General features: G+C 35.3%; 1 protein-coding gene across 1 annotated transcript in view; it reads left to right on the forward strand.

Annotated features, from left to right (window-relative positions):
- Positions 1 to 17,167, forward strand: part of LOC138704240 (cyclic nucleotide-gated channel alpha-3-like) — a 406,262-nt gene that overhangs the window by 324,536 nt on the left and 64,559 nt on the right. The window contains exon 2 of the mRNA XM_069832118.1: positions 11,928 to 12,154. Coding sequence (XP_069688219.1) covers positions 11,928 to 12,154 — 227 coding nt within the window. The remainder of the gene's footprint in view (positions 1 to 11,927; positions 12,155 to 17,167) is intronic.

Genomic DNA, 17,167 nt, shown 5'->3' on the forward strand with positions numbered 1-17,167 from the left:
GCCGGATGTGCCGGAATTTTGTCCCGCAGGAGTTCTTTTACATGCCAGTAAATCTACTGACATGAGCCTGTCGCATTTAAGCACACTTAAATCCCATCGGCCTGGCTCGGGATCGAACCCGCAACCTTGGGCATAGAAGGCCAGCGCTATACCAACTCGCCAACCAAGTCGACCACGTGAACAATCTTGACGCAACATTTGCTGATATTACTGTGTCGTGTATACAAAACACTATATAACAAACTATAATTATTTTGCAACTTAAATTTTTGTACATATAAATAGAAAGTTCACATAGGCCTACATTTGAAAACGAAATATTGACAACCTGCATCATTCTATTGGTTTAATCATATACCCATTAAATGGGATATAAATCTTCTAAGACAGTGCCATTTGCTTTAAACATTAACAAAAGCATTATTTAGCAGTAATGTATATATTTGTACGCAAAGTATATTAAGCATTAACCAATGTATTTTCTTGATATCGTACATAGCATACAAGATACAGCCATTCAGGCATGTTAATAAGGATTCTCTTTACAGTAATGAAAACTCCGAAAGAAACCTCAACCAGGTAACTTGCCCCAACCGAGAATCGAAGGCGGGCCACTTGGTTTCACGGCCAGACGCTCTAACCGTTACTCCACAGGTGTGGACGCTCTGCAGTTATACTTATAGCTTCTTCTACCACATTTCTCATAGCGTAAATTTAATAAATTTGTTTGCCTAAATGCCATTTTTGTAACTTCTTTGTTTCCTGGCAACATGTAGTGATTGTCAGTTCATGTCTTTTACTGTTCGGGAATTTCTCGCATAATATTCGAGAAACTAAATACTAAATGAAATTCGGGAACTTGGCTTCGGGAAAGTAGCATTCGGGCAAAGGTAGCTTCGGGAAAACGTCCATTCGGGAATACGGATTCGGGAAAATGGGTGGAAAAGCGTTGTAACATATCCTTCTACTGTACGTCTTTGTTACTCATTTCCGATATGACACTGTATATCCAATAAGAAAGAAGCAACAGCTCACATTAGAAGATACGCTGTTCTCACAATTCCAATTTCAAAGCTGTTGCTTCGTAAAAATTTAATTTTGGGACACATGTTTACCAGATTTTGTTTTCTTGTTTCGATGACTACTACGACATTTCAGAATACTGACATTTAAAAATATGTTAATTTTAGGACACATGTTTACTAGATTTTGTTTTCTTGTTTCGATGACTACTACCACGTCTCAGGGTACCGGGTAGCTCAGTTGGTAGAGCAGCTGGCTTACGGACTGGAAGGTCCAGAGTTCGATCCCAAGTGATGACGGGATTTTTTTTCGTTGCCAAACTTCCAGAACGGCCCCGAGGTTCACTCAGCCTCCTAAAAAATTGAGTACCGGGTTTTTTCCGAAGGTAAAAGGCGGTCAGACCGTGGTGCCGACCACACCACTTCATTCTAGTGCCGAGGTCATGGAAAGCGTGGGGCTCTATCTTCAAGTGCCTTCATGACATGTGACGGGGATACCTTTTTTTACTACCACGTCTCAGAATATTGAAAACTATTTCTTTTGAATGGAAATCACATTGAGAACCTTCTATGATGTTGATGAACAAGTATTCATATCTCAGAAGATATTAATTTTAGAATCCATGTTTACTAGACTGTTTTCCTTGTTTCGATTAATAGGCCTACTACCATCTTTAAAAATTTTGAATGCACTTTTAACACCCTCTATACATTATATAGGTCGCACACACAGTTTCAGTTCACTACTGTGGAGTAACGGTTAGCATGTCTGACCGTGAAACGAACGGACCGGGGTTAAAATCCTTGTAGGGACAAGTTACCTGGTTGAGGTTTTTTTTTCCCCTGGGCTTTCCCTCAACCCGTTAAGAGCAAATGCTGGATAACTTTAGGCGATTGACCCCGGATTCCTTTCGTTGGAATTATCACCTTCATTTCATTCAGACGCTAGATAACCATAGCAGTTGATAAAGCGTCGTAAAATAATAACCGAATAAAATAAATAACCACAAAAAACACAAAGTTTCAATTACCCAAATTGATATGAATATAATAACATATGTACACAGTCGCGTGATTCGAGAACACATAAGTTACTTCAATATTAGGTCTATCCGATTTTTATTGTTATGAAACTTTTATGCGTTTCATATTTACGTCTGACAACTGCTTTTCGCCAGTCGTATAAATTTACTACGGCGTATGTTCCTACTTCCAAAAAGGCTGCACAACGAGAAATATTATGTTTGGTGTATTGTGCCAACATGAAAAGCACATTCCTCTTGTTAACTATTCTGAGAACATATTTTGCACTTCACAATGCCCACGTCACTTTGGCAGTTGACCAGGATGCATCCTGTAATACTGTTTGCTTAATTTCCTTGATAAGCACTGTTTATACAGCATTGAAATACAACCGCATTATTTTTTAAGAGTCCATGTCCAAATATAACCGTGTTTCTGCGAAAATACACATCACGATATGATGCTATTACCCATACTGCCGTGCGCGGCGTGTCGCTATCCCGCCAAGTTCGTTTGGCTGGTACGCATTCCTTAGGCTTATTGTGTATTCTGTCCCAACCAACTCTGTTCCTGATGTAAACAAAGAGCAATGGTACTCAGCTTGTGCGCTCTTTATGGTTGGAGATCGGACGATTTACACAGTCTAACTGACATGCTTCCACAGAAAGGAGTTTCCCAGTTAATCGTAATATTTGATTCTATAGCTCCTGTGACGAGGAATTGAGCAAAGAATAAGGTTCCCTCTCTGGTGTTCAACAACTGCAGGAATCTGAATGAGGCCTATGTATATTCTTTCTTTATATTAGTTTAACCTCTCCCTGTTAGGTTAATTTATACTACCCGCGATACACGGGCCTCACAGGGCCGCGGCCTGTCGGGAGAGGAATTAATCTACTGCAGTGATCCGCAACCCTTTTATACTCACTGCACATCCTAGACTGGCCTAGACTCAACACGGCATACCAAAATATTAATCCCCTCAAAAACATATAAAATCACTTTCTTAATATAATTACGTAACGTAATTAAATTTATTATTATTATTATTATTATTATTATTATTATTATTATTATTATTGTTGTTGTTGTTGTTGTTGTTGTTGTTGTGATGATATAAAACTGAAATTGACTCTTGCATTTATTAAGAATCTATGAACTTTAAATTACTGTAGAAAATACGCATTTTTATTACTAATATTAAAATAAATAACTTTACTCACACCTTCAATGTGATACTTGGGCCTGATTAGCTGCACATAGATGGCTGATCTGTGGCGGAATCGATAACAGTGCAAGCCTCATTTCTTCATCGATGGATTTGAGCCTCTCCCTCTTTGATGTTTTAATTTTCAGTTAGCGTTGAGAAACCCAGTTCACACACATTATGTAGTTTCCAAAGGCACTTCGAGAAGTTTTAATTTCAATATCCTGTCTGCTTTTAAATCTGCCAGTTCCTCTTGTACGAGTATATAATTCGGAAGATGTTTTGAATCCACAATGAATGGACCACGAACCCAATTAAAATCTTGAACACCCTCTCCGAAATAATTCTTGAACTTCTGCTACAAGATTACTAAATGCTCTTTAATTAAGTCCATCAACACTTTATTACCGTCAGCAAGGGGCCATACAGTTGGGAACATCTCAAACGACCCATTTACAAGCATTAACAAAGTTTCAGCTATTATGTGTGTGTCTGTTTTTTTTTTTTTTTTTTTTTTTTTTTGGCCTTTACGATAAGTTCAGCTACCTTTTTGTGAAACCTGTACCGACATCGTCATGAGCGTCACTTGTTTTTTTCTTTGTTCCAATAATGTACATCTTTGTTTAACAAAAAATAATGTTTCATTAACAAATGTCGTTTCAATTTACTAAGAAACATGCATTTCTGGGATTTTCACCACACACAATACACTCGGGGATTGGGCATGTTTGGCAACACACCATTTTAATTTCAATTAAATTTCGCGTCACACTTTTCATCTTGTGAAGGCACACCAGTGTGCCGCGGCACACCGGTTGCGGAACACTGGTGGATCACATACATACTTTTTCGACCACACAAGGACATGGAGAGTCTCCCCAGATGAGGGATCAGCGCAATGCCAGAGCCACCTCCGATCCTATGTATATTAAAACTAAAATAATAATTAAAAATTATGTAATCGTCTCCATATGCATCGTCATAGTAGAGCTTGCGAGGTCACTATAGCTCACATATTACGTAGTACTGTTATGAGTGTTGCATACGTTTATGTACAGTGTTTGAAATCTAGGTCGTGCATATTTATTTCTGCCAATTCTGTGCTGTAATCATACAACGTTTCTCCATTTCTCCACTCCTTTGTTTATATCAAGGACAAAGTTGGCTGGGACATAAAATAGTATGCGATTCGCAACGAAGCTGCCTATTTTTTTTACTATTGAATGTCCTCTTGAGGTGACTTTTAAATAATTTAATTTCAAATGGAAGGATAAATACACATGATTATTATTGTACTTACTGGTCTTCCCGGAATCCTCATGAAGTAATGAAAGGAGAACTAAATGTTCCTTCTTTACAGTATGAGCAGGCATATTCAGTGCTTGTGTGACTGGCCCGATTTTTCTACGATGGAGTGAATTCTGAAATTACAGAGTACCTCTGTTGGCAGAAATAATTATTAAACTAGACTGTACTATGTTTGCAGGCATGAGTCACTAACTCATTCGGCAATAAGACGATCCAAATATGGGTTTAATATACACGATTTTCTTTGTGGTCATTTCACTGAAGAGATAAGTAACATTCCAGGCCAGTTTGTCCATTTTGTCTTGTTCAGTTATATAGGCCATCTTCATTTGATACACAAACATTTCGTCTTATAGTTTTTGTTTATAAAAAAATCGTCCATTTTCAATATTGTCCATTATTATCATAGGTCTACAAATATTTGTCCAATTTCTTTGGTCCACATTTTTTGTCCATTTTCTTCTAAAGTTTGTTTAAAATCTTGCCCATACAACTAAATACAAGACAAATTGAATTGCAGTTAAAAGAAAACAATATCATCACTTTTAATGTGTTTTCTTATGGTTTTCATATTAGTCAAATCCAATCTCATCTATGTGCCAAAATTCTTAATGAGGAATCATACTTATATAGTACAATTTCAAATACATTATAATGGCATATTTACTTCCTCCGTCTAAAGATAAGAATGAAATAGTGAAAATAATTACATGTTTCAGTTTCACTCACTCAGCAAAAATGGAGTCCGATTTTATTAGCGGTGTAAAATTCATGATACATGTAATGCCCGTGTCACAAATAGCAATACACAGAGTCTTTCATAAGTAACGAGTCTATCGAAAAATCAACTATTTTGGATCATTTTTTTTAATGATGTTCATCCTCACGAGAAAGAACCCTTCCCAGTGCCGTACAGTCGATTTGGAAATGAACACACCTCCCCGCCGCCAGAAGAAGCTACTAATCCATGTGTAATGTCTATTTGATGTCAACTTAAAATGACCTGGAGCATGACCTTCTATACGCTAAGGACTTAAAATGACCTGGAGTATGGCTTTCATATACGCCAAGGATGACACACTGCCATGCCATGCCATGCCTATACACATTGTTGTGATAGACTGGAAAGATAAAATGCCACGCAGCTCACCAGAGTCCATGAAGAGTTGATACGTCGCTTACATTTGTGCATTCAGCAGAACGGAAGACATTTTGAAAATTGTACATAATAATTTGTCAACAATTGAAACTGTTTTTACGTTATGTGTTTTAATAAAGGTTTAAACATTAGCCATTCTTTCGTTTAATAGCTCTGGCGGCGAGGGAGGGGATGTTTGTTTCCAAATCGACTGTACGGCACCGGGAAGGGTTCTTTCTCGTGAGGATGAACATCATTTCAAAAAATTATACAAAAGAGTTGATTTTTTGATAGACTCGTTACTTATGAAAGATCCTCTATACATGTTTGCATCCACGTATTTAAGGAAGGTAAGCACACACACGTGTTGAAAATAGAGCTGAAGTTTTTGCGAAAAACGTTATGGCAGTAATGAAACAGCGGCCGTGATAAGGGAAGAAATTCAGGCCGTTGAAGATCAAGAAATACTATTAAATTTATTAGAAATAAATTCATTATTACGTACTGTCAACAGAACACAAAATGTGCTCGATTTATATTTGCGTGCTATTAACTATAGATTAAAATTGTACAATACTGAAGAGAGGGATTAAGAGAGAAGTAGAAAATAATTACCAAGTTATTTAAATTTTTCTATACTTCGCTCTAAAATTAAATTTGTAATTAATTTCATTTTAATTGGCTAGTAATTTTCTGTAAATTATATATTAATCCTACAATGGACCATAAATATTGTAGACTAAAAAATGTGGAATATGAATGTATAAAATGGACAAAAATATCTTGATATTTCAATATGGTGGACGAAATCATAGAGTGGACAATTTTTATAAGTTGACATAAATAGATGGGCAGAATTGTTCTGGACATAAAATTACTGTGGGACAAAAATTTCAACTGGATGAAAATTTGTGGTGGACGTAAATACTGTGGACGAAGTGTCACTGGACAATCAGTCTGGGAATCATAGGTAACACCTTTGCGTGGTCTAAAAAGTTAGCGACCTTACAACCTACGATTTTGCTAGGTGAGGGATTATTATTTGTTATCCAACGGAGAAATCTGGAACATTTGAAGAACATTAGGCCCACTGAGATACAGTTTGAAAATACTTTCAATACAACGCATAACTGTATGAATAAATCCGGAAATGAGTGGTCAAATGTTCTTTGAAATGTATAAAGAATGATGCTGAACACATGCATGTAAGTTGTGTTATGTGCTTCTAAGTTAGGTTACCTCAGTACGCATTTTCGTATTAGTGACTTATGCCTCACGCGGTTTACTAAGGCGATTTCATATGGCAAATAAGTAGTCACCGCATACATTTACTAATATTGGTAGCAGCAGCAGTAGTCAACAAGAGTAGAATCCACCGCTGTGAAGTAACAGCAGGTGTGATTGTGGGACGAGCGGGCCCGAGTTCAAATCCTGGTTGGGACAATTTACCTAGCTGAGGTTTTTCCAAGGTTTTCCTTCTACCCATTAAGACCAAGTGCTGGGTAACTTTCGGTGCTGGACCTGGAGTCATTTCACTGGCATTATCACCATCTTATTCATACTTTAGATAACTGTAGCAGTTGATAAAGCGTAGTAAAGTAACCAATTAAAAAAAAAAGCAAGTGCAGATTATAATAAATATTATGTATTGTTTTGTAACTCAAAACAATATGCTATAAATTTGAGCTGTAATGATGATGTAATAATGTCAGACTGGACACTAGTGGAAATTTTAAATAGACAGACTAAAGACAAATCAATATAGACAAGATAGAAATGTCTCAATTCGAACTAATATGGAGAGAGTGAAGGGAAAAGGGTGAGACAATAATTTTTAATTCCAAAATAAAGACCAAAATATAGCCTCTCGAGCTTTATAAGCCACTTATCCTGTTTCTGTTGACCTCCATGGACGACGAGTAGCCCAGGCTGATTCGCAGATCAAAGTCATTGTCAAGAATGACAAGTAAATTAGTTGAATTCTCAATCATAACAGTCCATCAGTTGAGTAGAAGGTACAAATATCGAACAATGTTGTTAATTATGATGTAAACTTTTTCTCTTCGGCTTTGAAGACCATAAGCCTAATACATGGACAGTGAACTCGTTTTTATAACAACTGAGACAGACGGAAATTAATTGACTAGGTTTCTTTCAGGCCCGAACCCTTTGCGAGGTTGCTTTTGCGTATCTTTTAAATTTCTTCTCCCATTTCTCCCATTTCAATTCAATTCACAAATTACTGTAGATAGAGATATGATTAGAATATTGCATTGAAATTAGGAATGCTCTATTTACTACTAAATTTGTGTTTATTTTTAACACAAAACATCATGTGGAAAGAATGTACTCACAAGATTAGGTGAAGATTTCTAAATTTGGGAAAATCTTTTTACGTGGTGTCCTTTATTGCACACATGTCATTGTAGTTTTTTGTAAAAATATAGGTTTAGCTTCAGATGATTTATTCCTTACTATTAATCCATGTTTTATAATGGAATAAATGAATGAAAAATTATGCCAATTTCAAGGGTGTCTATATTAGCAATAGAAGATGAGGATCATTACTAGAGTCCTGCGTTTGATTACCTAAAGCCTCAGAGCAATCCGCAACAATGTACATATGTACGGAGTATAGCGCGGCGTACACACTTCTGATCTGATATTCAGCGAACCATGGCAAAACAAAACAAAGCAAGACGGTTGGAAATGAGTGCTCCAATTTGGTAGCGAGCACTTCATTAGGAAAGAAGAAAAAACTTATTTTATCAGGAGGAGAGCATTTTCCTTTGAAACACTTCTACCACAATTATTTTCATACATTGGATACCACTGGGGTCATTGATGACTCCAAGTAAATCAATTAAGGTAAAAATTTATTTTAAGAACTAAATTTATTTACAGTGTTATACCGATGTACACTCACAACATTATATTGACAAAACTGAGAATTAGCACAGTGTTGTAATAACTATACACGTATTTTGATTTTGCTATAACTTAATCATTTTCCACTTCACACCAGACATGTCTGAATGTTGCGTACACAAAATAGAAAACATGCATAGCATCTGTCTTGATATGTTCTGTCCACAGAACTTTCACCTAGGTGATATCGTCCTCGTTTTGTTGCCCTCTGTAAGATATTAGGGAATACTGGAACTTTACTCCGCCGATTTCTGTTTTGCTATGTTAGAGACGTTCCCAACTCCAGGAGAAATTTTCCTTCATAATATTACTCTTGTGTTTCCGTTCAGAATCTATGTACTGTACGTCCAAATTATGAAAGAATAGAGTGCACTGATATCCAATATATTGCAGAAAATAACCACAGGTCACCGTCTTGTCGTCCGTTTTGTGGTGTTAGTTCTAACTACTTTCCCTGATTTACTTCTCTAGGTGCGACCTCATTTCTTCCTGTATGCATTTGTATATTCCTGAGTAGTAAGTAGTGCTGTCAGATACAGGCCACAACTTTATACCATATTTGCTCAGTTTTGTAAGCATGTACTGCCAGAAGGAACATCTGCCTCAGAAAGTCACCAGTTATTCATCAATTCTAACGTTCTCATGCGACACACATGAACTATCTAACTTGTTTATCAATGTCTCAAACACAACTCTTATAGGAGACAGTTTATCGCGAATACGATTCTGTGCTTTATAAAATAGGTATTCGAAAATATTTCATTGTTTAGCCCCAGGGCAATTAAATAATCAAGAAGAGACTCAATTCTATACGGGTCATTTGATGCCCCAATAGTACTCAGTGTAATAACATTTCATGTCTCCAAAATAAAATAAAAAGCGAAACGCCACTAGATAGTTCACACTCAAAGGAAGAGAGTAAATTTATTTCAACATTTTATATGAGATAACCGAAAAAGATATGCGACATTGATTGAGCTTTTGGGGGTCTTATACGACCCCATGGTAGTAGGAGGGTTAAAATATTTACAGTCACCCGTTGTAACGCGTAGAGACTCGTAAAGCGAGTAGCCAATGTGAATAATTTTTTATTGTGATTTATGTTCTTATTTTAATTTCCATCATGTATTTATTTATGTACTTATTTATTTATAGACGTGTATATACTACATAGGCTGTGTCCAGTTGTAACGTTCACGTGTTGGACAAGTAGGTCTATTCATAATTAAATTCTGTAATATTGCATTAGGAACGGTAATACATGAAGATAAAAACAACCTACAAAAATTTCTAAATTAACAAAAGTTGAAACATCGGGGCCAAAATATATTTTATATATTTCAATTTTAACTTGTTTTTAATTTTGAATATTCAAATTTCAATCCTCTTAATAAATTATATTATTTATTTCTTATGGAGGATAGTTGCGAATCTATTGAATAAGCAGTCGCGGACAGCCGATAAGGGGTGGTCCTCCAGCTTGAGGGTTGGGCCAAGGGCTAACAACCCATCACCGTAAAGAAAGAGGTTGTTACGGAACCCCAAAATAAGCCTCGCAATGGGACTGATTCTCCGGCACGACAACAGCAAAGGAATAAGATTATGAGAATTGGTACTTGCAATATCACAAGTCTATATAGAACAGGAGAGGTAACATTAGTAACAAAAGAACTAGCTAGATATAGAATAGACTTTGTGGTAGTACAGGAGGTTAGGTTAGATGGGAATGGCATATCACAAATAGGAGATTACTAGTTGTATTATGGGGAAAGAAACAATAATCACCAATTAGGGACAGGATTCTTTATTCATAAAGGAATAAAATCAACTGTAAAAAAGTCACATTTATCAGTGACAGGTTATCGTATTTAGTACTTAAGGGTAGATGGTGCGATATCATAGTTGTGAATGCTCATACCCCTAGCGAAGAGAAAGACGACCATATAAGGAATACCTTCTATGAAAAATTGGAACACAATTTTGATCAGTTATCTAGATATCGCATAAAAATTTTATTGGGAGATTTCAACGCTAAAGTAGAACGGGAGAATTTGTTTAAACCGATTATTGAGAAAGAGAGCCTACACGTAACTAGTAATGATAACACTGTTCAACAGTGAAAATTTAAATTGAATAGAAATAGCCAATTGTTATCAATTTTGATGTTCTGAGCATGAATACCAAAGATAAAATAAAAAAGTATCTCTAGTTTCCATTTTACACTACTTGCTTATAGTTATAGGTCAGTTTCTGTGGAATGCTTTTCCAATTCACTGAGGGGTAAGATAAGGAGATGCACTATCACCTTTACTTTTTAACTTTGCTATAGAATATTCCATTAGGAAAGTTCAGGATAACAGACAGGGTTTGGAATTGAACGGGTTACATCAGCTGCTTGTCTATGCGGATGACGTGAATGTGTTAGGAGAAAATCCACAAACGATTAGGGAATTTTATTTGAAGCAAGTAAAGGGATAGGTTTAAAAGTAAATCCCGAAAAGACAAAGTATATGATTATGTATCGTGACCAGAATATTGTACGAAATGAAAATATAAATATAGGAAATTTATTCTTTGAAGTGGTAGAAAAATTAAAATATCTTGGAGCAACAGTAACAAATAAAAATGGCACTCGGGAGAACATTAAAAGCAGAATAAATATGGGAAATGCCTGTTATTATTTGAAGATATCAAATGCAAAACTCGCCTTATCCAGGTAAAGTGATTTGTCAGGAAACAGGAAAAACCGATATGGATATGGACAGTTTTGCATTTGATAGTAGTTTTCTGAGCTCTATAGAAGAGGAATTAGATAAGATTTGCACAAACCGACTATATCAGTAGATAGAGAGCTGCAATAAATACAACATCCCCTATGCAACTCATTTTTTTTTTTAATTTTGGATAAGGCGAGTTTTGCAGTTGATAGCCTCATTTGATTGAAAAGCTTTTGTCATTCAGTCTGCTCTGAAAAACCTGAAAGTTAGAATTTATGAAACAGTTACACTACCGGTTGTTCTGCATGGTTGTGAAACTTGGACTCTCACTTTGAGAGAGAAACATAGGTTAAGAATGTTTGAGAATAAGGTGTTTAGGAAAATATTTGGGGCTAAGAGGGATGAAGTTACAGGAGAATGGAGAAGATTGCACAACGCATCTTCCTACTGTAGAACTACTGATCAAATTAAGTAAATATCAGTAACAGCGTTGTATTATACGTACAGTCTTGTAGTGTTAGTATTGGTTTCGCTTTCATACTTCATTATTCTACCTGCTACAGTTCAGTGTCTTGTTTTGTTTCCAGGCATCATAACCTCCTCCGGGCGTATGATCGGAGAGCGGCTCAGCGCTTCTGGCACGCGGCTCAACACTTCCAGTCCGGTGCAATCCGCGTACCACGGCAACAAGAGCAGCACGGAAAGCGTGCCGAGGTCGAGTACTGGAGGACTAAAGTCGGTGTCACGACAAAGCCTCCTGGACATCGTGAGCTGTCGCTTGGGAGTCAACCGCAACAAACAGCAGCAGCACCAGGTAAACCACTTGACTCCCTTTGCTTCCAAAATGAGTCTCTAACATCGCTTTTTGCACCATGATGTCAAATGCTATGTTACGGCAATAATTTTATAAGACTTGAGGATTAAGCAGTGAGTTTATGTACAGTGTCTAAAAAAATAAACATTTTATGGATTATTACTTAATTAAAATAACGGAGAACAAAACGTTTCCATCTTCTAACTCAAATAGTTCTTGAAAATGAGGAATATCTGACAGACATCTTCGGCTGATCCCAATGATTCAGAATACATCATTAAAATGTGAGCGTTTACAATACACAATATGTTGCAAATAAACATTATTTGTGATCAGGCAGTGTGTTGGTGTACATAATACATATTGGACACTTTGTTTACTACCTGAGGTCGAATTGTAAGCTCAACTTCTAATTTGCTGCGGATTCAGAGAACAGCACTCCATAAACCGCTTAATCCCCCTGAGTTACGTTGAGTTTTTACTCATATAATTTTACGTTTCAAAAAATTGATAATCATTTGAGCGAAAAGAGATTAAAAATCGAGAATGTCTTTCCTAAAAATAACACATACCTCAGTCCTTCTTTTGGCCCGCCAGAGATTGCCTATCCTTCATTATTGTGACTGAGCAATAACAAATTCACAGCAATGTAACTTGAAAATTATTTAAAATAGGACTGTGCAGTTTTAAATGGCATATTTCTTTACTCTTTATTTACTTACTTACTTAACTTACTTAACTTACTTACTTACTGGCTTTTAAGGAACCCGGAGGTTCATTGCCGCCCTCACATAAGCCCGCCGTTGGTCCCTATTCTGAGCAAGATTAATCCATTCTCTATCATCATATCCCACCTCCCTCAAATCTATTTTCAAAACCTTATTCCTTTGCTGTGGTTGTGCCAGAGAATCGGTCCCATTCCGAGGTTTATTTGAAGGATTCGTAACAAGCTGTTTTTTTTACGGTGATGGGTTGTTAGCCCTTCGCCCAACCCCCAAGCTGGAGGACCACCCCTCATCGGCCGTCCGCGACTGCTTATTCAATATATTCACAGCTAACCTCCATATCTTGGGGCCGTCTCCTCGATCCTCAATCTGAGGACGCGCCCGTGGTGATAGGGACCCTCAATACATGGATTTCTTTACTCTTTACCACAATTAATTTGTAAACACATGTCTAAAACTCTCTGTTTATTTTGGTTTTATGGTTTCAAACCAAATATGACTATTTCATAATATTTAAGCAAAACTAAGTTAATTTTCTTAATGGTACCTAAGAAAACGTTTTATTTCGTGCTGATTATGTCTGTTTCCTTACCTACTAAATGAAGCATTAATGAGATTTTGTTCGACAGCATCTAATATGAGTGAATTTCATTGAACTAGACATGATGAACCAACAAAGAGATTTCATTAAACCAGTGTATTTGAATCTATGGTCTGAGAATCTGTGTCCATTTGTATACCTACCAGTGATACGGTAACAATAGATGACCTCAAACGTATAAAGTATATGTTTACATATTGAAAGCATGATCTGCTTCGACAGAAATGATTGTAGAACATGGTATATCAGATGTTAATATTGAAGCCAATAGTACTGTAGAGACAGTCAGAGGAAGAATGGGAAAGGAAAAACTGAGAAAGCTGAAAGGAAACGTAAGCTGAAAGCAGGTTAAAATACGTGATCACTAAGAGAAAATTTATTTCCAAAAATTATTTAAGAATTTACCATGTAATGAACATTAAATTGTCACAAAATTGTAACACCAGACAGAAGAAAGAAATTTTCGCTGATTCTTATAATATCAATTGGGAAATGAAGTCTGCTTACTAGTTGAAGTTAATAATTCAAGACGACGTTACGCGAAAGTCCTATTTCAAAGCGCAGCTACACAACAATTTACAAATTACCAACATTTATTGATGCTGAAGATAATGTTGCGTGCAAAATATTCTTCAGTCGTACGTTGCAGATTTCTGATTGTAAAATTGATCTAACTATGGAAAGGAAATATGTCATATCGTCATGAAGGATACAGTAAAACAAGCTAAAATAATGTTACATTTTTGTGAGAATTTATCAACAAATTTTCCACTTATAATTCGAATTACAGGAGAAAGGAAAATTAAAAACAGAAATATTCTACCTCCAGGACTGAATCTTAATGCAGTATGTAGGAATTGCGATAAATAATACCAAAAGAATATAAAAGTGGTGTGCTTCTCCCCACTTTGTGAGATATTAAAAAAATGAACTCAAGTTGTAATTTTATTTTCTAAGAAGTGACACTTGCAATAAGTGTGTTTCATGGAACACAGAAAGACATTTCTGTGAGAAGATAGATATTTGCTGTCCACAAACTACATTACTTAAAACATGGAAATCCAAAGCAAAGAAAGGTGAAACACACTGCGGAAGCAAGATCTGACAAAACAAAGAAACTTCTCGCCTTTGATCTGAAAAATCATTGCCCGCTCCACGTTCTCCCACTAACAAGCTTCAAATGTACACAAATGTGAATGTAGGGCCAATATCTTTCACAAAACTTTATTTACATAAAAATTAACACGATGTGTTTATTTTAAATGACCAAATAACTTAAAAAACAAATACGTCTTTCTTTTTGCAAAGGTGACCATATATTTTCAGTTCAATAATACAAATGCTACAGAGTGCTAACTATAATTTTATTAATGTAAGTTATATTATTTTGTAATTATCCAATTCCCAAAAGTAACACTATTGTAGAATCGTAAACTATCTCTGGATTTAGTAAAAAATTAATGTAACTTTACTTTTGAGTATCTCTGACTGAATACAAATTCAGTTAGTCATGTCTGATTTGAAACCCATATACTTCGAAAATTTGTCGCTACAAAAGTATTTTCCCTCTTCTTACATAAATAGACTTTATTTTGAGTAATCTAAAACAAACAAACAAGTGGTGAGAACTTTGTAGGCAGAAATAGTTTTCTATGAGTACAGCCGTACAGGATCAGTTCCCAAATTTTGTGCAGTGCATTTTCTGCTCCGAATTCGTTGTTTGTTTTTTGTGATATCAACAAATATACGTAGTAAGTTGCTACTAAACGAAAATTTGGTTGAAATTAGGATCAAGGGAAAATATTTTGGTGCATGATACTAATAAAGATGTACGAAATGTAGGAAAATATGTGTTTTTTCCAAAACGTGTGAACGACAACACTATTTTCTTAATAATTCAGAATGTCTAACTTGTTATAATATTCATACAAGGTGTACAAGATATTCCTAGAGTGAAACTAAACTACTGAGATCCATTTGATACGATGGATATATTAGTGGTTCTTTTGTATAACATCGCGCTAACTCTTTGCTTTTCATAATTTTATTTATAAGATAGTACATGTAGAAAAGTCAAAATTCATGAAAATACAGCAGGTTGACACCTGTTTATATTAGAGTTACCTTTTGATGAATACTATGAAGTATTTAAAAAAAATCAATTTATTAGTAATTTGTTGGCAATTACTCAAGGTTAATCAATGTCAAAATAAACAGTAACTACAATCACAGCAGTCGTGTTAGCAACAGTTTATTCATTTCATGTTGACTGAAGTCTCTGGTGATGAAATGTAGGAAATGATGTAGAGGCATCGAAATAATTTCTTGATAGAGCATATCTTGGAGTATAATTTCATGATATTGCTTATCTTGGAATATAATTTCTTGATGAAGCTTATCTTGGAACATAATTTCTTGATAGAGCATAACTTGGAATATAGTTTCTTGATAGAGCATATCTTGGAATGAAATTTCTTGATAGAGCATACCTTGCAATGTAATTTCTTGATAACGCATATCTTGCAATATAATTTCTTTAAAGAGCACATCTTGGACCATAATTTCTAGATATACATGTTGTTTTAAGTAGACCATGGAAAGAAGTAGCCAATATCGTTTGATATTCATAGTGAGTAAATTTTCATATAGCCTATTTTATAGTTTCCTGAATAGTGATTTAAAAACATATATCTGATTTTGACTATATTGTTCCTGGAAATTCTGCATATAATAGCAGTGTTTTTAGTAAGTGTTGAAGCATATATGCTATTTTTTGTGTGTGATTTAAAACTAATTACTATTATGTCAACGAATATTATGGTTTCTATGGATAATTTATCAACAAAAATGATATTGCATATGGAAAATTACATATGTTTATGATTTTGAAAGTAATTTTAATACCAGTTTTTAAGACTATGCATGTATGAATCTAATTATGTATCATGTCAGACGTGAATGTGCAAAATAATCATGCACTGCAGTGTCCAGTTTGCAAAAAACTTTGTAAATTAAGTTTCGGTGTTAATATCCATATTGGCAAAGCTCATCCGGAAAACAGACGAGAGGGGATTGCTGCACAATATCTTAATAATTCTAGAAATACTAATGATTCTGAAATCTATATCGATGATCATCATCGAGAACCAGATGTAGGCCCGCATGAAATTCAAATTTGTGGATATTCTAATAATTCGGAAAATAATTATGGTCTATTGAAATTATGGGAAGATAAACTTTCGCAAATCATACTAAATGGTACTAAAGATGAATTTGAAACACTTACTACAGAAGTTTTAGTATTCTTTATTAAATTTATACTAGAACTGCCTGGGCTTCAATATCCCGCTACTAAGTATTATAAATTCCGGAATTTAAAGAATTTATTGCAGAAATAATTGTAGGCCTAAATCTTCAAAAACTTCAGTCCGGAAATAAGAAAGCAGAGAAAATATCGTGAACGCTATGAATAGGAGATTGCCCAGTATAATTTCTGTAACGAAAGACGTAAAATTGCTCATAAAGTTTTAGAGAAAAATAATAAACGCCAGCCTTGCAAAATTCCAATAACAACAATATCCGAGCGCTTTGAAAATATCTTTCTATAGAAAACAATGATTCTCCACTTTCTCTTATGGTTACAAATGCTGAGTCCCCTCCCGATATCTTAGTTTCTGAAGAAGAAGT

The sequence above is a fragment of the Periplaneta americana genome, chromosome 8 (genome assembly GCF_040183065.1).
Source record: "Periplaneta americana isolate PAMFEO1 chromosome 8, P.americana_PAMFEO1_priV1, whole genome shotgun sequence".
NCBI classification, from domain to species: Eukaryota; Metazoa; Arthropoda; class Insecta; order Blattodea; family Blattidae; genus Periplaneta; species Periplaneta americana.